The sequence below is a fragment of the Martes martes genome (assembly GCF_963455335.1).
Source record: "Martes martes genome assembly, chromosome: 6".
Lineage (NCBI taxonomy): Eukaryota > Metazoa > Chordata > Mammalia > Carnivora > Mustelidae > Martes > Martes martes.
In genome coordinates this window covers 142,599,491-142,626,009 of record NC_137893.1, presented here as the reverse complement: position 1 = coordinate 142,626,009, position 26,519 = coordinate 142,599,491, and the positions used below count along the sequence as shown (strand labels likewise).

Below are 26,519 nucleotides of genomic sequence, written 5' to 3'. Positions count from 1 at the left end.
TGCCTTCGGCTCAGGTCATGATCCCAGGGTCCTGGGATGGAGCCACACACTGGGCTCCCTGCTCAGTGGGAAACCTGCTTCTCCCTCTCCCATTCCCCCTACTTGTGTTCCCTCTCTCACTATGTCTCTCTCTGTCAAATAAATAAATAAAATCTTAAAAAAAAAAAAAAAAGCTATCATCTGCCTCACTTCACATTAACCCACAGCCAATATCTGATGCTTTTCCTTGAAAAAAATGTCATCTTAAAGGGTGACTCTGCGGTTTCCACACACATTCTCCTTAGATCTGGCATTGTCCTATATCACGCATTAAAATGTGTTCAAAGGGACGTGTTGATGGGAACAAACATGTGACAAGAAACTCACAGGACAAGCTAATGCCAAGAACTCAAGAGAATTAGAGCAGAGGACGTGAACATTTATCAGTGAAAATAAATTACAGGAGAAATTTCCAGAAGTTTCCATGATGGCTTTCTGACTGAAGGAGAAAATGCCCTGAAGACACTGCTAACGGATTAAGAACTTGGGTTCTGGAGTTACTTAAGGAAGCTGATGACCCTGGCAGAGATAAGCGTTAAATACAGGCACTTAAGGGAAAATATACATTGTAATATGCATGAAATTGACATACACAGAGGATGTAACAAAATCATTACTGTTGTTTGTCCTGAAAACAGCTCGGTTCAAGAAAGGGCCATAGTGATTGATTCCTTCTCCAGTGTGCCTTTCACATTTTGTTATTTTATATCGAAAACATGTAACCTCTCTGATCTTTCAGTCCAGGTTTTGCAAGACCGCTGGTTGGGAATTCTTAAATCCACTAACAGTACACCTTTCACCATTTGAAACTTTCACTTTATTAAAGGCGATTCATGACCAGTATAAATTGAAATATGACTGTGATTCTCTTATCTGATGATTTTTAAACTTCTTAATTTCTTTTACTTTTTAATGTTCTCCATATCCTGCAGTAGATAGCTTTCAAGCTTTGTGAATTCTTTTTAATATTTTTGCATCACAGTGAGACAAGAAAAAGCGGTATTATTCCAAATTTAAAAACAAACAAAAGAAAATTCAAAGAAACTGCAAGCTCCATTCCTAATTAGTAAGAAAAGAAACCCAATGTTACTTCATGTTAAAAATCAGAATCGTTTAGAAGAGATGACAAAATTGTTCACGAGTTTCAGGTACTAAAAATTTCCTGGCAACTTGAACATCATTTTAGCAATTTATTTGGCTGCTTGACAGAAATCAATCATCAGCTCCCGGTTTATCCTAAGCCCCCACATGGCAAACAAATGAAGTCTCGTAAATAAAAGCAAACAAGTCTATTCTCAGTGAGTGTCCTTATTGCTCTAAATTAAGGGCAGGGTTTGGTAAAGAGAAAGATCTTTAAAAGAGCCATGTACAAAAATTAAGGTGAAAGGTAGGTGATGTAGATAGCAGAAAAAAATAGGACCACTATGACTTTTTGCATAAAATACGCCTTGTGCCTTATTTAGGTATTGCAATATCCCATTAACAGGAAACGGGGGGTGGTGAGGCCGCAAGGAAGCAATGAGAGTTTACAGAGAAACATGCCCCTCTTTGGAGTCAAATAAATCACTTGGCCTCCCAGAATGAACACAACTCAGGTGTCCTTAGATTGCTTTTTTCCCGGCTACCTACAAAAGTCACAACATTATGTTGTCAGTTCTTATGGCGGCTTTCCCTACTCTTAAGTTTCTAAAAGAAGAGGGGAATGGAGGGCAGTATTAATTTTTCAACCATGGGGCACTGCTCTCTTAAAAATTAATTCAGATTTTTCACTGTCCAGGGTTAAAAAATGGATACCACCGAGGATCGATGAAATCCTGACCCACCTTCAGACTGAGAGAGCCCATATTTCACCACACTTGATACGCAGGGTACAAAATCTAGCCTGGCTTATGCTAAGACAATGAGGAAGATGATTTTTAAGGGATGTGACTCTTCGTTGAGATTTCTAGGTCTCCGGAAGAGCACTTGGAAAATCGCTGAGGCACAACTGTGGCAGCAGCAACTATGGAAGAAAGTCAATGCCCTGGAAAGGAATTATTTTAAAAATGAGCTCACCTGTTGATTAACTGGGAGAGCATATGGTGACATTGAAGCTAAAGGTCACGGCTGCTTTAGATGCAAGGACTCAAAAATTAGAGAAAGTCGTCAATAACCCAGTTCTTATTCATTAAAATCATTTCATTTAGGAAATCTCTAAGAAGCGGATGGAACTTTTGAGCCCCTGAAAGATGAATTTTTGTCACCTTGGCCCTGGAGGGGGGCTGGGTCAGAGAAATAAAGTGATCATAAATTAGTGAAGTCTGTCCACTCTGTCCTTGAGGAGAGTGCAAATTATTGCCTAGAATTTTGTTTTTATTACACCATATTCCCAGGGCGGGTGTGTGTGTGTTCATCCTTGAAAACCTCCATGTTGTTTGCCCAGAATAAAGTCTCTAAGGTCAGGGGTGATTTCTTATTTCTTGTTCATGCCCAACTGTGTTTGTTAAATGATTCATTTCCAAGTCTTCTTTATACCCCTCCTGATTCCTAATGAAGCAATAATCCTTCCAGCATCTACATTTGACTAATTACTTCAAATTCTTGACAACAAATCTCTTCAGGCCTCTGTCCTTTAATCTGTAAACTGGGGACGCTAACCTAAATTTACACAAAGGTTAAAGTCAAAAGAAATGAAGGCATGAAAATACCCACTTTAAAACAAAGTACCATGCATATATGTCATTTTAAAAGGGGCAAAAGAGAATGTGTAAGAGCAAGAAAAAGACGACAGCGAAAATAACAAGAGCATGATGGGAGATCGAATGTCCTACTTTCTCCTTATTCTATATGTCCTGATATTTCCTGTGTCGGCTTTGACATCTTGACTTCACCTGGCACTTCTGAACTGGGAAAATAAGAATACCCATTGCGAGTCCGTGAGACACCTAAGTGATATATAATGCTATATTCAAGAGCTATAAAGGTAAATTTTACATCAAACGACTGCTATAGTGACATGGGGCCTTTCACCCAAAATAGTCTCCACACCTCACCTTCATCATTTCTCTCATTTCCTTTCGGTCTAATTAATCAAAACCCTTCCTCGAATGTTCATTTCTGGCCAGTATGTCTTCCTGAATATGAATAAGAAATAAAATACCATTTGATGTTTGAAATTATGGGGGTAATCTCAATGACGGAAATAGATGACTGGCAAAAGGGAAGGGAATGTTTGATTAAATATATTCATGAAGATGTCAAAGGCTTATAAAGCCAATATCTGGGAGAGAAAGCTGTTGGACTACCAGGCCTTCTCTGGCGACGTGTGTTTCTCCAAAGTATCCCCACCATGGACAACAAAGGGTGGTCGCTGAAAGGTACGTGCAACAACTCACGGGTTTGTTGAATTATCCACACTCTTGGGGGGGGTGGCACTAATTTGAAACTTCAGCTAATATTCTCTGAGCAAGAGGTTTCGGGTTTACAAAGTTTAGGAGAGCTATCTAGCCACTGGTCTGGAAAGCAGTTGTACAAGTACGCTCATTCTCAAATGGAGATCGTCCTTCTTCCAGAGACCTCGAGCCAACATCTGAGATGTTCTGGTTGCCTTAATTCAGAATGGGCATGCTCCTGTTATCTAGTGGGCAAACCTCAGACATGCTGCTGAATGGACCACAGCGCACAGGGCAGCTCCCAGAATAAGGAATGATCCAGCTCAAAAACACCCATAATGCCAAAGTTGAGAACCCCTGGCCTGGAATAAGACGACCAATGTCTATGGGTCCGATCTGTCACAACTCCAGAGGGTAGACACCAACATTTTCTGGTTCCCAGGACTCTGACACGAGTCAGCCTGGTGAAACTTTCAACTCTGCAGTCGTAACATAGAAACAATGATAGTAGAAGCGTCTCGTATCATACTTTGTCAGCTGGGTTTCAGCCAAATGACATTTCAAAGAGAAAAACAGCCTAGTAATAATTAACCATCTTTACTTTCTTGGTTGACATTTGCAAGAAAAAGAAATTAGCAACAACCATAAAATTCATTTTACTAAAGGAAGAACAAAAACATTTATCTATTTTATCTCTTCTTAGACTGTGAGAATCCTTCAGATGATAAATGTAGTCAGAGTTAAATACTATCTATGAAGTGATGAATTTCCTAGAACTAATATTCCAATTTCTCGTAGCACACTTTTTATTTACACCTGTAGATAAAATATCCGTTCAGATAAACTACGTGACTCTAAAGGCTCTAAAATAAGCCTTTTGGACATATCATGTTTTTTGAAAAATTAGAAGTCTGTTCGACGACTCACAACATTTCCGTCTTTCCTTTTGCAGCTAAAGGTTGTGAGTTACAGTCTCTATTAACAAAAAATTTTAGATATGTGTAGGTATTTCGGTTTAGGAAGTTTTTCACACATAAATCTTCAGCACTTGCCTCATGTCATCCTAGACATTTCTGATTACAGTTACTGAGGTTTCCATCGAAGCTTGGTTTTCTGATAATACATTTCTAATTCAGATAGTCTTTTGGAGTGGTTTCACTGATGCTAATAAGTGATTTTAATAGATTGTTTCTTTCCTTTTGAAAGTATAAATTACTGATATGGCAGAGGTCTGTATCTTCCCATCTGCTGAGCTATCACAGTGATAACTAAATCATCTCTGACTAATTGTCCAAGATTTTACAATGGGGGGTTTTGCAGATAGAACAGAAGAAAGGGATCAAGCCAACTTTCTAGGGCCATTGTGAGCACGCATTAAGGGCAAAGTACCATTCTTTTCAAGGAATGGCAGTGACTCTCCAAGCCCTGGGTCCTCACGCCCATTCCTGGCCCCTGGTGACCTGGGTGCAGCCTGGGCGCCCACAGGTGTGTGGGACGTCACACGACACAGTGAGAGCGAAAACACTGATGTCCGGCCTCCTCCGCCAGCTAATAATAGGACTGGAGGAAAATCACTTAACCTCTCTAAGCCTTCTGCTTCATCAGTGTAATTTGATGATAATAACGAAGGCCGCATCACTCACAAGGTTACTAGGAAACACACATTTAAAAAAAAAAAAAAAAAGCAAAGCTTTTGGCAAGGAGTCAAAAATCGCATAGGGTTATGAAGGTAAGTTAGCAGATCTAGGCCATGGCACCGCTTCCTGTTCGGTTCCCTTCGTACTCTGTATCCACCATCGTCAATCATATTTATTCTGATCAGGCATGAAAGTAAAACAAACAGATGTACCGTGTGAGGTCTGCCATTCCGGGGTCTAAAATGCAAGTAGTCGTCAACACAGAGTTTCAAAGATGACAGACTCACAGAGAGCCCGGCGCTGCTGGAAGTCTGCAGAAACCCCCAAGATGTGCAACTCACTTAGAAGAATGACTTAAACACCCAGGCTCAGAGTTCATTTAAGCTCCGGATGTTTGCAAAGTAGGGAAGCTCTCCTGGGAGCAAGACCAAAATGCAGGGAGTAACCTGCTTCTCCAACTTTGTCTCTGTGCAAATATAGTTACATGCTGAAATTTACACGGCGGGAGGTGTCAGCCCTTCCCTACCCCGGGCTATCACAGTCCCAAATCACATGGAGGGGGGGACGGGACTTCCGATAACCTCCGCTGAACAGACCGCCTCACAGTGCTTGGTGTTTCTATCTGAGCAGGGTCTCTTCTGCCCCTGCTGCTGCTGGTGTCAGACCTGCTCCTGTGCCAGGGCGTGGCCTCCCTGCCCATCTGTCCCACCGGTGCTGTCAACTGCCAGGTGTCCCTCCGAGACCTGTTCGACCGCGCGGTCATCCTTTCCCACTACATCCACAACCTCTCCTCAGAGATGTTCAACGAATTCGTAAGTGCTGCACTTGTTGCTTCTTCCCGGAAGGGGAAGCTTCCTGGGCGTGAGGGGACGAGCCTACCCTTGAGACGGGAACGCTGCCCGAGCTGAATCTCCAATAACATGATTTTTAATGTAAAAAAGCCATTGGCTCCTAAAATGGGGGACAAGAAGAAAGGGACAGTTTCATGACACCTCAAGGATTCTTTAAGAGTATAATAACTCCTTAAAGTTTTCCTTTAATTCATTTCCTTTAAAAAAGAACTTTCTGAGGAATGTGAAGCACCTGCATTAGCCGGATGGGGCTGCCGCAACAGAATCCTGGAGGTTGCGTGGCTTCGACAGAAATGTCCTCTCGGGCAGTTCTGGAGGCTGGTGGTCCGCGAGCAGGGTGCAGACGTGGTCAGGTTGTGATAAGGGCAAACATCTTCCCATCTTGCCTTTCCCTGTCCTCCTGGTGGTGGAAGATAGAAGGTAGAAGGTAGGGGTGGGCGATTCTCTGGTGTCTCTTCCTGTAAGGACAGTAATCCTCGTGGGTCAAGGATCCAGCCTGAAGACCCCATTTCACCTTGCTGACCTCTATAAAAGGTCCATCTTCAAATATAATGGACTGGGAGTCAGGACTTCACCGTTGGAATTTTGGGAAGACACAACCAATCGCTCCATAACAACACCCTGGCTTAAAGCGCTTCTGGGGAGCTCGGGTAAAGGGAAGCACGCTGAGCGTGCGTCCTTGTGTGTGGGGTCTGTGTCTCCCAAGGCATCCCAGATCTCTATTAAATGAGCATCACGCTGCCTGAAATGGACTTAATCGAAGAAAGTTAAACTAAGCTGAATCCATGTCAGGAAAACAAACAATAATAGGTCTTCTGAAACCGCAAAATGCTATGAATTATTGCTCTAAGATGTCCAGCGTATAGATTTAGAACCAGAATTGAAGGATTGGTTTAGAATAGGAAACAATATTCTCCTTCTGATTACGGTACTTTCAAAGTTGTGTGTTACTGTGTAGGAGAGGTTCCTTAAATCAGAGGGTCTCCGTAAAGAATGGGGTTCGATGTTTGTAATAAACACGTGTCCCATCGCTCTCTGTACTCCCTGGTTTTCCTTTCATCCTCTGCCTTTGACTGTCGTTCTGGTGTCTCTCACGTCTCCCCAGCAATCTCCTTAGATTTTTCACAGCTTTTGGTAGAGATTAGCTTTATGTCAGTGTTGTGGTTGTTGGTGGTGGTGGTATTGTGTGTGTGTGTGTGTGTGTGTGTGTATTTTACTTTTGAGTCCACTGATTAATATTTCCTAAAATTTTATACCCTGTTTTTCTGGACTTACCATTTTGTAACAATCAACAAAATTGTATTACACACCTATGACAAACATGGTAAAGTACAGGGGTGAATTCAGATGTCAGCCAAAGAAAAGTTAGAACTTTATTATACCTATGAGGGGAGCATATCGGCTTGGACCCCCCAGTAAAGAAAATATTAAATGGCAAAATATAGGTACACATGCACAAGAATATTGGTTCAAATACTAAAGAAAGAGGATAGTTAACAAAATATTTAAGGTTTCTTTCTTTTCTTTTTCTTTTCTTTTTTTTTTTTTTTTTGTATTTTTAGTGTTTGCTTTCCAAATAGTAACTTGTAGAAAGGGTGGAATTAAGCAAGGGAATCACAAAAAAGGCAAGAGGTTGGGATTTGGAAAAGTAAGACTTTAAAAAAAAAAAAAAAGGAATGCATCTATAGAGAAAATCAAAATAAAAGGTAGGGAAAAGGTGCTTTTCTCAATTCTTTAGTTTCAGTTTTTTATGTAGTTCTCATTAAAAAAAAATTATACATCAAGTGTGTTAATATTCTGGTAATGGGCTCATTTAACCAATGCTCAAACAACTGTAACTAATTAAATTTGCTTGCCCGCTTTCAGGATAAAAGGTATGCCCAGGGCCGGGGGTTCATAACCAAGGCCATCAACAGCTGCCACACTTCCTCCCTCTCCACCCCTGAAGACAAGGAGCAAGCCCAGCAGATCCACGTGAGTCTTCTCGCCAGGTTTCTCACCGATACCACTGAGGTGTCACCACGCTATAGATTGTTAGAAGTGCTGGGTTAGATAATGCTGATGCACACGCAGAGAAATAATGGAGGAAGAGCAAGTAATCAGGGAGAGATGGCAGTCTGTAACAACGAGGCATCAGTAAAACCAAGTGAGGACTAAACACCATAGCAGCAAAATAAATCTCTAAGTTGATCATGCAACCAGCATGATTTTAATCAGTGCCTTGGACCCAGGATTGCATCTATTATACCATATGAAAGCCTGAACCGAACTGGACTTCCATGTATAAAACAGAAGGTCTGGCAGATTCAGGGATGGGGAAGACATGCATACATACATACATACATACATACATACAACATACGGTTGTATTTATCCCGGGATACCCTTGGCTCCTCCACCGGCAGCATTCCACAGTACCGAGCCCCGCGCCCGGTGAGCCAGCTCTTCCAGACTTTGTAGGCTCCCCTTCTGATGCTCCTTCTGCTTCTCGGACACCTGCTTCTCGCTTCATTCTTCCCTGACTCCTCCATCACCTGTCACTTCCGAATCCTAAGGTCCTGTCAAATACTATGTTTCTTTTCTCCTGGCTACAATGATTGCTTCTGTCCTGATGACCACAAAGTCTGCACAGGGAGCCCCAATCATTTATCCCCATTTTTTTTTAATCCTAAGAATCTCTCCTTTCTGATTCCCAGCCACAGGCACCATCTTAACGTGACTTAAATTAAGCCTCTTCACGTATATGTCCCCATACATGCAATCACAACTTCATTAATGGGCCCCAGCATTCTTGCTGCTTGCTAAGCTCCTTAATAGCACTGATGTTAATGATGACGATCAAATGAAGGGAAAGAATGGAGAAGGATGAGGAGGAGTTAAAATGTATTGAGGGCCACTCCCTGGCCAGACACTTCACCAAGCCATGGACGTGCATCACTGCAGTTAATCCTCACAGAAAAGAACCCAAGGACACTAGGCACTGCTGTTACACGTGCAGAGACGAGGAAGCTGAAGCTCGCAGAGGTTGGGAAATCTGGAGTCGTGACGGGGTGGTAAGCCCTGAGTCTGAGCTTCCTCTAATTCCAAGCCCTCACCCTGACTCGTTATGCTCCAAGGAGCTCAACGAGACGGCCATTCAGGGCTTACACTTCCTTCATGTCCCAGGACATGTTTTTGTCACCACGTCTGTTGGGTTCCTCTCCATTCTTCAATTCTTCTACCCTAGACTAGTTCCCAGACCTCAGGAAAGCAAGCCTTGGAAATCAGAGACAAGCGGCTCCTAAGAGTTTCATGTGCGATCCTGACGATGGGAAGATCGGGGCCAGAGCTCCCTTGTAAATTCCACTGATGATGGTCCCCCCAGCACGGCGCCGTTTTACTCACCTGCACGGCTCAGCAGAGGAGAGAGCGCTGGTCGCGGCACAGGGACGGGGGCTGGTACAGACTGAGGAGACCACACTGATGAGGGCTATGCCTTCTTCACCGAGTCTTCATTCTAATACAAAATAAAAACTACACATCACAAGCTAATCCATTAAAGAATGATTTGACTCATTAAAATGAATGAGTCCTTGGTTGAACGTGTGATGTGAGCCCTTTGTCACTGGCACTCTGGAATCTGTCTTTCTTTCCTTTTTTTTTTTTTTTTAAAGATTTTATTTATTTATTTGACAGACAGAGATCACAAGTAGGCAGAGAGAGAGGAGGAAGCAGGCTCCCTGCTGAGCAGAGAGCCTGATGCGGGGCTCGATCCCAGGACCCTGGAATCATGACCTGAGCGGAAGGCAGAGGCTTAACCCACTGAGCCACCCAGGCGCCCAGTGGAATCTATCTTTCTTGAGTCAGGTACTAGAGACCCATCCCAAGAGCCAACAAAACTCTTTTTGGACAAGCAGAGCTGTCAAATAGAAAAAGCTCACTAACTGGGCAGATAGTAGAACTTCCGAGGAAAACAAAATTCCTCACGCTATCAACTAGAATTCTCGTTAGAGGAAGTAGTTATTCAAATAAGGCAGATATATATTTTTTTTATTTTAGCAAAGTCTAAGTCCATGGCTTAAACATTTTTATTTTTACAACTTTAACCACCTACAAACATTTTTACATACACATAGGAATAACAAAGAGATCGTTTAGGTCAGCCTCTCCGAGCAAAAACTCACAAGCAACTAAACCCACTGTGCTATGCTTTCTTTAAATTTGATTTATTTATTTGGGAGAGGGCACGAACCAGGAGGAGGAGCAGAGGGAGACAGAGAAGTAGATTCCCTGCTGAGCAGGGAGCCCGATGCGGGGCTTGATCCCAGGACTCTGGGATCGTGACCTGAGCTGAAGGCAGACGCTTATCCCACTGAGCCACCCGGCTGCCCCCCTGTGTTGTGCTTTCTTTAATGTGATTGTTTTATATGGTCACGTAGCACGAAGACCTTCTGAACTTGATACTCAGAGTTCTGCGCTCCTGGAACGACCCCCTGTATCATCTAGTCACGGAAGTGCGGGGCATGCAAGAAGCCCCAGATTCGATCCTCTCCAGGGCCATCGAGATTGAGGAACAAAACAGAAGACTTCTAGAGGGTATGGAGAAGATAGTTGGCCAGGTGAGTATCCTCCTGTTTTGTTTTCCTCATCAATGAAAGAGGTGACCTCCATGGGGAGAAACAAGTTCCCAAATACCTCTCTTTGCAAGAACTAAATTTAGGCATTTCCCATTCTAGGCGTCGCCATTAAATAAAGCAAGACTCTAGTAATCCATACTGGTCGGTTCTACTGTAAGTGACTCTTAGGGTGTGACAGATGACAGGTGCAGCTTTCCCTCCAGAACATACAAATCCACCCAAAGCTTGCCCCTTCCTGGGGACCAGGGTTTATAATATTTTCCAGGAAAAGAAAACTAGAGAGTGGAGTCTGCAAGATAAACATTTTCCTCAAAGTATCCCAGGACACCTGCTACTGAAATTCTGCTCATGTCCTTTCTCTTTTCTCCCCACACCAAAGGATGACAGTGGGAAGGGAGAAAAGAAAAAATCAAAATCAGGCGAAATGGTATTTCTTGCCACTACCCCAGCCCCACCTCTGCTGGACTCACTTGTCAGAGAGAGAAGAGATTGTCAGAAATTGAAAAGATGAGGTCAGATTTCAGTGGGTCACAAAAGAAGGGAGTATAGCTTTTCTGAAATTCTTTATTTTTTTTCTTTGCAGAAAGTGGTACCATCCCAAATTTTATGTTTTCTTTTGGGGGGGAGGTTTCCAAAATCAACACTCATAACATTACATCTAATCTCCCCCAAATAACATCAAATTTGGATTGAGTTAATAGTTATAATATCGATCTCCAATCAGATGGGATCATTTCAGCTTGAGTGAGGTGGCTCCAAACAGCTTTATGAAGTTCTCAGAAATAATTTCTCGTCTAAAGAAAATGATAGTATTATAAGAGTTAACAGGAGTGATTTCATTCTTCCCTTACTCCATACAAAGTACATGTTATCGTGTGTCCTGTTTGTCACTTTCATGGGAGAAGAATATATCCAACACAGACACAAAGAACATTTCCACCTTGAGACACGAAATAGACACCTAGACTTTCAAGTTATTTTCTTCATTACTGCCAGCTCACTTTCTGAGGTCACTAATTTGTTCTAGAATACTTTTTTTTTTTTTTAACCATTTGTTTCTTCTTATTCTTATCATTGTCCCTTGCACAGTAAATTAAATCTTAGGGCCCAAGCACCAAAAATAAACATATAGCAAGGCAACATATACACACACTACAAACACCCACACTTTAAATTCCAATAGGAAATCCCAAGTTTAAAAAATATTCTTCCTCTGTAGGAGACAGTTCAACAGATCAGGGTCTACATTTATCCCCCATGTGTATCCAGTGGCTCTCAAAGGCACTGACATGCCCACTCCCCAAGCTGCCTACTGGGTCTCTCAGTCCTTTGGAGATTCCCAGCTTACAAAGCCTGGAGGAACAGAGACCCGGGTGCCCCTCCTTCACATTCCTCTGCATCCTTTTGTTTTCACTGTCATGCTTCCCAGCCCACCACCAGCCCTCACCACTGAGGGGTCACTGCTCGCACCCCCACTCTTTCTCATAGACACTATCTTCAGCATCTCCCACCCCAGAGATCTCCAAACAAAGCACCCATTGCTCATAGACTTTTGGCGTGGGGGGGTGTGGGGGGGCGGGGGCGGGTAACAGTCATAGGTAGATCGTGAAAGTCTCCTGACTCTTTCGGCAGATCTTTGTGACAGACGTCACAAACGACCTGCATCTCAAACCATCAGGGGCAATCCTTAGTGCTTCTGAGGTCTGTCGTCTACGCACTACACGGAGAAGAGAACTGGTTTGAAGCAGGAAACAGATAAATGTAATCGTGCTGAACTATCAGAAGAAACACGGTACAAAGAACACATCAGAGAAAAGATTCAGGACATGAAATAGATCCCTCGACTGAGAGAACTGAGACTAGCTCCTGGGTTGTCCCTTGGTCACATTCACATACACACACATACGCCTCATAAATACACAGACATATGGCACAACTGTATTGCAAGGGACTCTCAGTCTACAGCAAACGTGTGGTTCTCTATTTACTCCGCTGCACACACAGCTCATCACCTACACGTTAGGACGCTCACACCTGAACCCTGCTTCTACTTTTTAGACGACGAATAGATGCCAGATACACTCGCTCAATAACCCACGCCTCTGTCTAGAGAGCTTTACGTCCACGCCTCTTGCCCACATCTTAATTTGACAATTAGCAGGAACCGAGACGCGCAAAAACGAGTAATACTAAGTCACTCTCTTTTCGGCAATTAGGTTCACCCTGGAGTCAGAGAAAACGAGGTCTACTCCGTCTGGTCAGGACTTCCCTCTCTGCAGATGGCTGATGAAGACTCGCGCCTTTTTGCTTTTTATAACCTGCTCCACTGCCTACGCAGGGATTCACACAAGATTGACAATTATCTCAAGCTCCTGAAGTGCCGGATCGTCTACGACAGCAACTGCTAAGCCCACATCCGCGCCATCCCTTTCCGGAAGGTTCTTAATGATCCGTCCCATAGCAAGCTCCTCTTAGCTTTGCAGCTTTCTCATGCAGGCTTGGGTGTAATGGGTCTCATCTTAAAAAATAAAAACTGACTCCTTAGAGATGTCAAAACCAAAAAAAAAGGCGATTTGTCAAAGTTTCTCGTCTTCATTTCGTAGAAAATCAAGAGAATCCATCACGATTTTTTGGGAAGTTCTTATTGACATCTGTCACAAAGAGCGGAAGCTAGCATGACAAATAAAACCATGAGCAGCTTCCTTTAGAATTACTGCAAATTATTACGGGTCATGTTATTAGAACCCAAGAATTAGGTACATATTCATCATGACGGTCATGCTCCCAGGAAGAGTGAGCTCTCAGGACGGCTAATGAGAGTCTGCCACACGCTCTCGGCTAACTCTCACCGTGTTCCAAGAGACAATGGAAGCACTCCGAGGCTGTGATGTCCCCACATAGCACGAGATTTACTGAGCCATCTTCAACTCCGTAGGCGACCGTCTCAGTCCATTCTGGCTGCAGTAACAAACCACCACAGACTCACAAACAGAAATTTATTTCCACAGCATAGCCAGGTGAGGACGCTCCCGCTGCAAGGTCACAGACCTCCTGCTGTGACCCCACGAGGCAGAAGGAACCAGGGACTGGCGGGAGGGAGGTTTGGGGGGAGGAGGGCCTGTTTATAAGAGTACTAATCCTGTCATGAGGGCTCCACCCTCATAACGAATCACCTCCCAAATGCCCCACCTACTAATACAATTGCCTTCTAGTGTTTAGGATTTCAACATAGGCAATTTGGACCAGAACAGATTCAAACCTGAAATGGCATTATCCTTCTCCAAGGGCTGTTTTCAACCATGTACCACTGAACTCGTCTTGTGGGCAGCATCACGGTTGCCTCCTATAGATTCTAGTCACTCTGGGTCTCATAAGTCCATTCAAGTCTCAACTCAATTTCATATTCAAACTATTTTAATGTTATCCTCTGCCCTTTTGTGGCTCATCGGACCTACCAGGGGGAAGGAGAGGTGGCTGCAAGGTTTCTCCCCCCTCCCACTTTCTGGATGGATCTCCATCTCTCTTTGCTCTGCTAGAATGGGAGAGAGGATGAGGAGAGATGGGCAAGTTTTGGCTTCACTGACTTATGTGGTGCTGCCCGTGGCCCTCTCATCACCAACAGAAGCTAACCTTGAATTCCCTCAAGTGGCAAGTGTCTCTCTCGTGGGGCCACCCTTGTGATCTTCCAGGACACTCACAAATGGGGGCACCCCCACTGTCCACTGTCTTTGCCAGGGGAAATACTCTGGTCTGATTCTGTATCTACCCCACCACTGAACCCCCTGCAGCGTTCTCCCCGGCCTCTACAGCTGCTCCCCTCACCCTACTGGAGAACCCCAGCTCAGGGTCATCAGCCCACTAGGGAACCCACAGCAAACTCATGCATCATCACCACTCCAGACAATCAAGGGGCTGTTACACTGCTTTGCTCTTTGTCTCGTCCTGGGGTCTCCTGACCATGCCTCTTCTCTTCCTGTTCCCACAGACACAGAGCGGATCAGAAAGTTGGGCTCATGAACACACAGGAATCTGAGGGACGACATGTGGTTTTCCCCTTCATTGAGAACCAATGAATTATTATCTCAGTCAATACTTTTCTTAGAGAGTTGGCCTTGCAAACACTCCCTGCTGGGCCACTGGATCACAACACCCTCCTCACATACTTAGTCGCCTGCTGGAGGGAGGGAACTGGATTGGGGTGGCTCAGCTTGTCCGACTGCTGCTAAATAACCCGGGATTAGGGCCCATCCCCGCTAGCTTTCCGCAGAAGGCGGTGGGACTGCCAGGCTGTCTCTACAGCAGCTTTAAGGCTTTGGCAGGAATTCCCAGACACCAGACAATAGGAAATACTCCATCCAACGTCCTGAAAGGGAGGAAATAAAAAGCTGGAGCAGGAGGAGGATAAGGAGCGAAGGGGTGAGGGGTAGAGGGGAAACGTGAGCAGAAGACTTGAGTTGTAAGGGATGGGATGTTTCTAGTGCTGTAGTTGGTGAAGACCTAAATCTATTGCTTTGATTTTATACCCTAACAGCAAACATTATATCATATTCTCCTCATACTCCACCTTCACCCTCTCTCTTCCTTTTCTGAAATCTTCCTTTGTATTATTCTTTGTCCTTACTGACAAATCGCTGTAGAGATGAGCAGAACTTGGCACGTCTTCTGATCAGAACTCAAGGCAATTTCCCTCCACCATGCGAAGAAGCCTTTCCCACACACACAGGGATGCTACCCAAAAAAACCAACCTCTTCCCTTGTGGCCAACGTCATTTTTGTTTGAGTCCTGCTTCTGTCTCTCGCCGTAATGACCCGAACCTTTCAGAACACAACAGAATACCCTGCCCTAAACCAATCATGAACCTCCCTTTTCTTCTGCCTGCATACAAAATGTCAGCTTTCTCATCTTCCAGTTTTCTTTTGAAAGCAGGAGAATATGAGGAAAAAACCTGTAGGCCCTTCCTTTCTCAGTCATTTGTTGCTGAAAACATCTAATTCTATTGTGTTACCCACCTAACTTCCTTTCCTTCAGTTTCTTGATATTTCCAACCGAGAGGATGGTATTTGTCAGTGGCAAGATTTGGCAATAAATGGACAAGGCGGTTGGAAGAAACGTAAGGTCACCACCAGCCCACAGACATCTACGTGTGTTCTTCTCTTATAAAGTTTATTCCCAGCACAGAATCAAGACCTCAGACAAATACCTGAGGTGGTGATATTAAAAGGCTTCTCCCAGCTTGACCATGACCTATAAAGTAAATACTGTAGTTTCCAGACAAGATTGAGCAGAGCCATGGGTGTTCTGTAGAGTCAGCGAGGGGCAGGCGGAAAGGGGATATTTGGGAAGAATATAACAATCACTCCCCTGCCAACCAGAGTGAGTCTATTTTTTTCTTCCTTTTATGGATATCCATGTAAGATCACATTTGAGGAAACGGGACCTCTTATGGGAAGAACAAGACCAGTGGTTACAAAACAGAAACAAACAAACAAGCATCCTTGAAACGCACTGATAGGAGCGATGAGCCCACCAAGTGTCCCAAGCTCCATAAGGAATAAAAGAGGTTTAGAAAATCTTTGTCTCCCAGAAGTTTGCTCTCAAGTGGTGGAGAGAGTGACGTCAACATGCAAATCACTATACTGGATGGTAGAGAAGAGTCGGTACAGCAAGTCACGTGAACCCAAGTACTGCGGGGAATGAAAGGAGACTGAGAAGACCTCTGGATGTGAGAATGAGAGAGTGTTCTGGACTGATGGATGCATCGTGGAGTTCTGAAGGTTGATGGGATATTGAAAGGCACAACTAGGGAGACGGGACATCTGTCAATTCATCTGAAATCACTTCACGATGTCAGGATCTCCTGCATTCTGAGCTGTTAATACAAAGGAACTGAGCTGTTAGTATGTAGAGCATTTAAGGTATCAGTAAATAATCAAGTTTGATCAAAACACAAGCAATGTGCACTCTTTAGCAGACATGTAATAGCTCTCATCATTAGGCTCACATGATACGCTGTACACAGTATGGGGGGCGGCGGGGAGAGCACAGTACTGGGGGGGGCGGGGGCATGCAAGGATTGTTTATGCACCGGGAAGATCGTATATGTCAATCTGGAAAGTTTGCACTTATTCTACAAGGCAACAGGAAACCAGGAAATTTTTGTTCAAGAGAGCAAGATGTCCAGAATTGGAAAATAGAAACACTAATCTGGTTTGGAGGGCTGTGGGAGTATGGGATTGGCAGAGCAAAGAAGCAGGCCCAGAAACAAGATGACACTCGAAAAGAAAACTGGGCTCTGCCAAGCCCAAAGAAGCGAAGTACAGTGAGAGGTGCACGCACAGAAGTAGGGCTTGACGATACTGAAGAAAGGAGGGAGATGTTAAGAGTCAAAAAGGCGTCCAAGCACATGAGACTGGATTTTAAATAAAGGATGGGAAAGTCAGAGACAAGAGAGGAGATCAGTTAAGGTTTTGTCCAAATGATTCCAAACTTAATTTCCCTGTATTTCATCCGCTTTGTTCCGGAAACCATCAAAATATGTAGGTGGCTTTAGCAAATCCCAGAAATGAGTACATACAAGAGGCATGGCTTGACTATATCAAATACCAGAACCAAAGTATTTGTATCACCCAGAAATAACGGTGCTAAGTCACTCGTCTCTCTCAGCACTCACATCAGACACACATACATACATGGTAAAGCACAGTGAATTCGTAAGAATCAAATGAAAACAACCCATTTCTTTACAGAGCCAGCCCTACACAAAACCTAAACAAAAATCATGACTGACCCCCCCAAAATCTGTCCCCTCCTCCATAAGCTTCTCATTCTCTGCTCTTGAATCCACTCCTGTTTACTACTCCGTCATTGTCTTACGCCCAGCAGTCAGTCAGTTAATCATGAACCAAACAAATAATTAAAAAGTGTCCACTCCGAAGATAATATTCATATTTAAAGACACTTAAAACCAGAAAGCCTGTAACCCTCTGAAAATAGAACTCTAAGAGTGAGTTGGCTACTCCCCAGCATCTTTCCAAAATGCCCAGGAGTCATCCAGACCTGACTCTGCCACTCAGAAAGCTTCTGCAATAACTGTAACCTATTTGGACAGCGAAGATAGGAAAGACAAATGGAGAAATGAATGACATTTAGAACTCGATGCATGAATAAACGGAAAAGATAACATGGGTTTTAAAAACAGGTCCACACTTCCATGCCGTACAACATGACAGGAGCCAGGCCAGCCTCGGTGATGGCTCTGTAGGAACTGGCTACAAGATGTCTTACTCAACTCAACTGTTCAATCACGATTCCTTGATGCTCGCACTTGGAGCCACTCGTCCCACTTAAGTGCACTCACAAAAAGGGAATATGCTCATTGCATATTTGAAAGTTGCTAAGAGAGTAAATCATAAGAGTTCTCATCGCACACACACAAATTCCTGTAACGATGCATGGTGAAGGCTGTTAGCTAGACCTATTATGGTGATCACTTCATAATACATACAGACATCAAATCATTATGCCGTGCACCTGAAGCTAATGTAACTGTTACACGTCAATTACACCTCCATAAAAAATAAATAAAAATAAGTAAAACTTTTAAAGGAATAGACTTATATTTTGAATAAAGAAAGCAAATCAACTAATATTTTCTTTTTTTTATTTTTTTAAAGATTTTATTTATTTATTTGGCAGACAGAGATCACAAGTAGGCAGAGAGGGGGAAGCAGGCTTCCTGCTGAGCAGAGAGCCCTATGCGGGGCTCGATCCCAGGACCCTGAGACCAGGACCTGAGCCGAAGGCAGAGGTTTAACCCACTGAGCCACCCAGGCGCCCCGACTAATATTGTTTTCTTCTGTAAATGTTGTATTCTAGCTAGCATATTGGGTCTCAAAACTCAATCTCCAAATGTAGTTTATGTTTACACAGAGAAAAAGAAAAGTGTCCTCACCTGGTAACATTAACTGCAGAATGACTGAGCGATAATAGCTTGTAAGAACCACTAAATCCTACAAGTTGCAGGCCAGCCCTGTACTCTGCTATGGGACATTTAACAAATATTTAATTAATTCCCACGTTACCCAGGCACTGGGGTTAAGTGTCTGGTTCGTATCACTGAACAAAGCAGGCAGACCCTTTCCCTCACGGACTGACATTCTATCTGAATAGACATGAATATGAGTGCATTATAGCATGTTAGCAGGTGACTGATGCTATGGACAAAGACATAGCAAAGCAGTAAGGAACTTGGGAAACACAGGTGGAGAAAGAGAAGTGATTTTTAAAGATAGGTGAGAGCCACTAGGGAGAGCAAAAGCTGACTTCCCTGTGCAATCACACAAGTTCTGTCCTGTGTGCTCAGACTTCCTTCTCTCCTGCAGGACTTCAAAAATGTTTCTTTCTCTGAGGATCTAAGCCTGATCTATATTCTTCAAACTCAAGCAAACATGAGTATTTTACACATTCTGTCTTTCTTTATTTGAACTGAAAGATTTGAGGGTAAACTCCCCCAGACTGAGTACATTTTCATGCAGGCAATTAAAAAAAAATGTCTGCTTCCTAAATCACTAACCTCCAAACTATTTTCACCATCCAGTCAAGCACCCTAGCAGGGCCCCAAATTATATAACTTTAAATTTTTCTGCATCTATTGCTATTCTAATATATTATGGCATTTTAAAATAGGCATAAAATAGAAATTAAAGGACAATGAGATAAAAATAAATAGAAATGCTGATATTTCCTTCCCAAAGGGATGAGGACACTCACGTTTAAGACCACTGGACTAATAGATTCTGTATGCACACATGTAATTATACTACAGTTTAACCATCGTAATAAAATAATTCTTTTACATGCAATTTAAATCAAAGCACTCAGAGTGCCACAAGGGGCTGGGAATACCATTACATGTGAATATCTCTCTTCAGATGCATATATAAAATTTTGTAAGCTCAATTAAGTAATCACCATTAGCCCCTTTTATTATTCCATCAGTTCATCTGGTGCTAAATAATAGTCCAGATTGTACAATACAATTCATTTCCATAAGGATCTAAGTCCAAAGGCACGGCTAAAAGCAGAGCAATGGCCTATAAGAAGAAACAACAGGTAGTATGATTATCATTACACATATCCACCTGTATACAGAAGTAATGAAAAAATACGAGACTTAAAATTGGATGAAACAGAAAGCTTACTCACTCGGAAATGGATGTGCAATTCATCTAGAACTTACTTACCTACTCAACTTCCCACAGCTTCCAAAGAAAGAGGCCTCTTCCATTTCCTTCTGCCTGCGATGAAGTTTTCCACTTTCTTCCACAACTGGCTTCATTAAAAAGTCTCCCCTCAGACCCCATAAAACTATAAGATAGAACCTGTACTGCTGAACAAGACGAGAAAATATAGATCTATTTGTGCGCACTCTTTGCCCTGGAAATAACAAGAGGCCACTAAAAGAGATTTCTAATAGTTGGTAAGAAGATGGGGAACTGGTTTGGGATCTGAATACTGGAGGAGCAGCACAGCAGCACCCAATGAAGAAGGGGACCCATGCTCCGCATGTCCTGACCCCCAACCAGCACCAGAAGACAGCTGGGGAAGGGCTCTTCCTCCCCCAGAGGGAACCCAAATGAACACCAGGTGAGGTAAGCCAGAGCAGCGAGGGGGATAGATTGGAAGAACCACTCCAGTCTGGGGTGGTGGAGACTCTGAGGCTATCACACAGCACAAGCAAGAGACACCACATACGCAGTCTGATTCTGGAAGTCTCTTTGACCCCAGGGTCCCGTATCTCTCCTCCAGAGGGCACCTGTAAAGGAATTCCGGCACAAGAAGCAGCCCAGCCTGGGAACACTCTCTGTCCCCCTCAGAGGAAAAGATCTTGTCAGACAAGCACCTGGCCAGAGAAGCCTCCGCAAGCCTGAAACCCTTCCTCACATTGGAGTAGGTGGGAAAGACCACCAGGAGAGACCTCAGCACACAGGCAGCAGGGCCTGGAAAGTCTCTTTGACTCTAAAAGGCAAAATATCCCATCCTCTATCCAGAGACCTTGGAGCCTCTAGGAGGCCCTTTATGTGGATCGTGCCATAGTAAGTTCTAGTGCAGGAAGCCTTTTTATCCCCATAGGTCCTGTGGTTGGTTTGGTTGGTTCATTGGGTTTCTTCTTTGTTTGTTTGTTTGTTTGTTTTGTTTTGTTGGGTTTTTTTGGTCTTACTTCAAGACAACCAATGGTCCAGGCTAGGGGAACCCATTTTGCTTCCTCAGAGAGCACATCTGGGGCCAGCGGGAGCCCAAGATGCATCAGATAAGTCAAAATCACATGGCGAAGGCTTTGAAGTTTTAAGTCAGTGGAAACACAGCCCACAGAGTCGGCCTGAAACGGCATGCTAAATACAAACAGGTTGTGCTTCTGCTGGAACAAATGACTGAAATAAGATCTTAAAGTCCTCTAACCTAAGATAAAAACTTCCAAGCAACAAATGAAAATGACTTGTCATGCCGAGAACCCAGACAATAAAACCTTGCATGAGTCAAGACAACCAACCCATGCCAACACTGGAACTCATCAGATAGGATTATCTGACAGAGGTCTTAAATCAGCCATCCTAAAAGGATTTCAAGATAAATTATAAATTCTCTAGGAACATATGAAAAAAAAAAACTTATCAAAGAAGTCAAAGTTATAAAAGAGAACCACATGGAAATTGTATACATGAAACATACAATAACAGCAACAACAAAACAGTCACAGAGTAGGAATGACAGAAGATAAGAATCAGTGAACTTAAGGACAACTCAGTGAAATTCATGCAATCTGGACAACAGAGAGAAAATTAACTAAAGCTGAAATGAACAGAGCTCCAGGGGCCTAGAGGACATCCATTAGAAATCTAACATTCTTCTCAACATATTCAGGAAAAAGGTAGAAACAGAATGGAGCTGAAAGACTAATCAAAGAAACAGTGTCTGAAAGCTTCCTAAATGCGGGGAAAGGGACACAAACCTGTAGTTTCGTAACGTGCAGCCTCCCCAAAAAAGGATAAACCCAAAGAAATCCACACCAAGACACATTATAATTAAATTTTAGAAAATGCAGGACACAGAAAAAAATCTAGACACTAACCAAGAAGAAATGATGCATTACTTAAAGGGAAGCACCAAGACACAGGTCAGTTGATTTATCTAAGGGAAACTATGATGGATACGAGGAACTAAGCCATACACATGGAAAGAACTATCGCAAATTCCATGTGTGGCTGAGCTATCCTTCAGGAATGCAGGGAAAATGAAAGCATTCGCAGATGAAGAAGAAACTAAAAGAATATGTCACTCGCAGATCTAGTCATAAAGATTGGCTAAAGAAATTCTACAAATAGAAAGGAAGTAATGATACAATTTTGGAGCATCAGGATAAAAGATAGAAAGATGGAAAGAACTGAGTATTTACAACAGACCAATCTCAACCTCATGAGTTTTATATATCACATTTATTGATTGAAACAAAAATGATGATACCGTTTGATACTCATGAGAGTACTATTTAAAGGTGGGGAAGACTGCAAATGGAAATAAGGTTTCTACACTTTGCCAAGGTAATACTAATAGGCTAAAAGAAGTCATTCATTCATAGATAGATAGATAAATAGGCAGGCAAACAGACAGACTGACCCAGAAAACAGAGACATTCAAAAGCACTGGAAATAAATTAATGTGTAATCTTCTATGCCCAAGTCAAGAAAGTCAAGCCCAAGAAAGTAAAAAAAAGAGAAAGATAAACAAGAACCGGAAGAACTAAAGAAACCAAACAATAAAATGGCAGACTTAAGAACTGACATATCATTAATTACCTGAAATAAACATGGTCTAAACAGACCAATCTAGAGAAAAAGACCGGCAGAGTGAATAAAAGAAAAGAAACGAGACACTTGTATGTTGAGTCAAAGAAACGCACTTCAAATGTAATGTCACAAACATACTGAAAATAAAAGGATAAAAAAAGATATACCAGGCAAACATTAATTTAAAAAGGAAGGAATGACTATATAAATATCTGATAAAATAGACTTCTAGGTAAAGAAAATTCCTAGGGACAAAGAAAAATACAAGGACATTACATAAGGCGAAAGGATCAATCCAGCAGGAAGACATAATCATCTCAAATATATACACACCAAATAACAGAGTCTAAAAAATTCATGAAGCAGAACCTGGAAAAGCAGAAAGGAGAAATGCATAAATCCACAATTATGGTTTTGACTCTATTACCTCCTTCTCAGAAAGTGAATACAACTGTGGGACAGAATATCACCAAGGACCTAAATTATACACTTAGGACACTCAGCAATAATAAAATAAATGTTTTTTCCAAGTGCCCGTGGACCATTAAGATAGACCATATCTTGAGCCGTGAAACAAAGCTCAACAAACTTAAAAGTATTGAAATCGGGGCGCCTGGATGGCTCAGTGGGTTAAAGCCTCTGCTTTCGGTTCAGGTCGTGATCCCAGGGTCCTGGGATCAAGCCCCGCATCGGGCTCTCTGCTCGGCAGGGAGCCTGCTTCCCCCTCTCTCTCTCTGCCTGCCTCTCTGCCTACTTGTAATCTTTCTCTCTCTGTCAAAAAAAAAAAAAAAAAAAAAAAGTATTGAAATCATAGAATGATTAACTAATTAAACTGCAAACAAAACAAAACACCCCCCAAAAAAGAAATCTACAGATTTAGTGCAATCTCTATCAAAATACCAATGCCATTTTTCACAGAACTAGAACAAATAATCCTAAAATTTATATAGAACCACTAAAGACTCCAAGTAACCAAGACAATCTTGACAAAGAACAGTGAAGCTGGAGGCATCACAACTCGAGATCAAGCCATACTCCAAAGCTGTAGTAATCAAAACAGCATGGTATTGGCACAAAAACAGACACACAGATCAAGAGAACAGAGTAGAGAGCCGAGAAATGAACCCACACTTATATGGTCAATTAATCTACAACCATGTAGGCAAGAATATACAATGGGGAAGAAACAGTCTCTTCAATAAATTGTTCTGAAAACTGGACAGCTACATGCTGAAGAATGAAACTGGACAGCTTTCTTATACCACACAAAAAATAAACTCAAAATGGATTAAAAATGTAAATGTGAGAGCCGAAACCATAAAACTCCTAGAAGAAACATAGGCAGTAATTTATTTGACATTGGCTGCAGAAACATTTTTCCAGATATTTTTCCTAAGGAAAGGGAAACAAAAGCAAAATTAAACTAGGGGGACCCCACCAAAATAAAAGGCTTTTGCACAGTGAAGGAAATCAACATCAAAACAAAAAGGCAACCTACTGAATGGGAGAAGATATTTGCAAAGGATGTATCCAATAAGTGGTTAATATCCACAATATATAAAGACCTCATACAACTCAACAACAACAAAACCCAAACAATCCAATTCAAAAATGGGCAGAGGACCTGAAAAGACATTTTTCCAAAGAAGACATACAAATGGCCAACAGATACACGAACGCATGCTCAGGATCACCTAATCATCAGGGAAATGCAAATCAAACCCACAATGCCATGACCTTACACCTGTCAGAATGGCTAGAATCAAAATGTCAAGAGATGACAAGTGTTGTCAAGGATGTGGAGAAAAAGGCAAACTTGTGTACAGTTGGTGGGAATACAAACTGAGGCAGCAACTGTGGAAAACAGTGTGGAAATGCTTCAAAAATTTAAAAATAGAATTACTGTATGATTCACTAATTCTACTTTTGGATATTTACCCAAAGGAAATGAAAACATTAATTAGAAAGGATATATACACCCCTATGTTTATTGCAACAATATCTAGAATAGCCAGGACATGGAAGTAACCCACGTGTCCATCAGTAGATGAAAGGATTAAGGTGTGGTATGTATGCATAATAGACTATTACTTAGTGATATAAAATAAATGAGATCTTGCCATTTGCAATAACATGGATGGATACAGCTGGTACAAAGCTAAGTGAGGTAAGTCAGAAAAAGATGAATACCATATGACTTCACTTATATGTAGAATTTAAGAAACAAGAACAAAGAAAAAAAGAAAGAGACAAACAAAACACAAACTCTTAAATATAGAGAACTGGTGGTTACCAGAAGGGAGGTGGCTAGGGGGACAGGTGAAACAGGTAAAGGGGGTTAAGACCAGACTAATCATGATGGACAGTGAGCAATGTACAGGGGTACCGAATCATTGTATTGTACACCTGAGATTAACATAACGCTGTATGCTAATTATACTTCAATTAAATATAATATATATTTTTAAATAAAAGACACAAAGAGGTCCTTCCTAAATGGTTGTATATAGCATTGTACATGGATGGGGTGATTAAATACTGAAAATGTGTCAGATCCCCAACAGTAAATTCATTTTGCTTCCAATAAAAAAAAATACCCGAACTTGAGGGGTCAGCAAATGGCTAAGACAAATTTTTAAATAAAAACCAAAATGAAAAAAAAAAAAAAACTATTCAGATATGTTTTCTTTACTTTTTATATTATTTTGTAGGTATTTCAACCAATAGTCTTGACATAAAAAAGGGGTTTCATATCCTAATAATTACCCAGTGGGATTCACCAGATATCTAGAAAATGAAGGAATCTTGAAAATCAACTAGACAGTCCTTCCATTTTAGAGTTGTATAAATAAACCCATGAATGATTATGTCATTTATCTAAACTCATAAAATTAGATGACAAAAGTAGAAATAGAAACTAAATTTTCTAATTTCAACCCGATGGAATTTCTCATAAACCCTGCTATCTCTTGAAAACTCTACTTTTCAAGGAAGCACAGTTTTGAACACATACTGCTGCAAATCTAGCTTTTTCTCCTAAATCTCTGTGTCCTTATATATCTGTACATGCTATAAATGTATATGGGATACATTTCAGAGGTAACGTTTTGAGAGACAAATGTCATACCCTAAGCAGCCTGGAAACAAGAAGTCACATGTAGACATTGACAAAGGTCATGGTCATCAGGGGCCCAGCAAAGAGTATTTTTTGGAAATTACCAAAGTAAAGACTGAATAATTCAGTTATTTCTAGCTAGTCTCATTAATGTGTCAGTCACATTCCTTTGCATTGATTATCAAATAAATTCTTCTACATGACCATTAAGTTTCCGCAGATCCCTAAATGTCCGTGTTTCTGACGACCAGACTCTTCCTGGCTTATACAGTTATCATCGAAGCTCCTCCCAGGCAGGCTCATATGTCATCCACAAACTCAGCCAAATATCACATGCCATATGTCAATATCTCTGCTTATATGTCCTAACTGTATTTTTAAACAATTTTTATTTGGACGCTACCGTGACTATCAGACAACATTTAGGAAATCTCTCCTTTCCTTTGGGCTTTATGCCTGTGTTTATAGATGTCCTTCCGTAACTGAACAGAGAGGGGAAAATGTACTTTTTATGGTAGTTATTTTTTTCCCTTTCCCCCCATTTATTCAGCTGCGAACAGGAAATGAAAAAAATTGAGTAACGGAGTTGAACAAACGATAAACTACCTCTATTTCTGGCAGGCAGCAAGCGATCTACAGTCTTCACGGTGGCGGGGGACACACTCACTGGTTCCGTGGGCTTTCCGCTTAGGCTCGGAGTTCACAGAGTATATTTCTCTAACGTGACAGCCAAGTGCACAAAGACAATATAGAGAATAAAGCAGATGCCAAGAGCAGGGTGAACCCAAACTAATCGGGTAATATTGCTATAATTTTTCAGCCTTTTTTTTTTCCCCCTCTTACAGGACTAAACTTGTTCTGAGTGAAATCTGCAGATTTTCAAATCCCATTGACCATCCCAAAGTGAGAAGCCAGAACATTCCATGAACACGGGGTGTGGGGTAGGGGAGGCCTGTCAGCCGCAGCTCTGACTGAACAGAGAGTGTTGTTAGGGAGCAAAGGGTGGCAACTCGGAAATATGTGATGGGCCCCCCAAAACAGGTATT

General features: G+C 42.1%; 2 protein-coding genes across 4 annotated transcripts in view; one reads left to right on the top strand and one right to left on the bottom strand.

The window, feature by feature from the left end:
• Window positions 1–26,519, bottom strand: part of LOC308344536 (uncharacterized protein) — a 573,794-nt gene that overhangs the window by 55,246 nt on the left and 492,029 nt on the right. For 2 of the 3 annotated variants that reach the window (XR_013966994.1, XM_080806122.1), the window contains one exon: window positions 7,459–9,394. The gene's annotated coding sequence lies outside the window, so the exon portion shown is untranslated. Of the gene's footprint in view, window positions 1–6,130; window positions 6,357–7,458; window positions 9,395–26,519 lie in introns of those variants that run through there. The other variant, XR_013966995.1, reaches the window with a different exon arrangement.
• PRL (prolactin) lies at window positions 3,368–12,922 on the top strand (the record flags this gene model as incomplete). Its single annotated transcript, XM_080806121.1, has 5 exons — window positions 3,368–3,395; window positions 5,678–5,859; window positions 7,765–7,872; window positions 10,317–10,496; window positions 12,731–12,922. 5 exons carry the CDS (start codon window positions 3,368–3,370, stop codon window positions 12,920–12,922), a joined length of 690 nt encoding a protein of 229 aa, XP_080662247.1.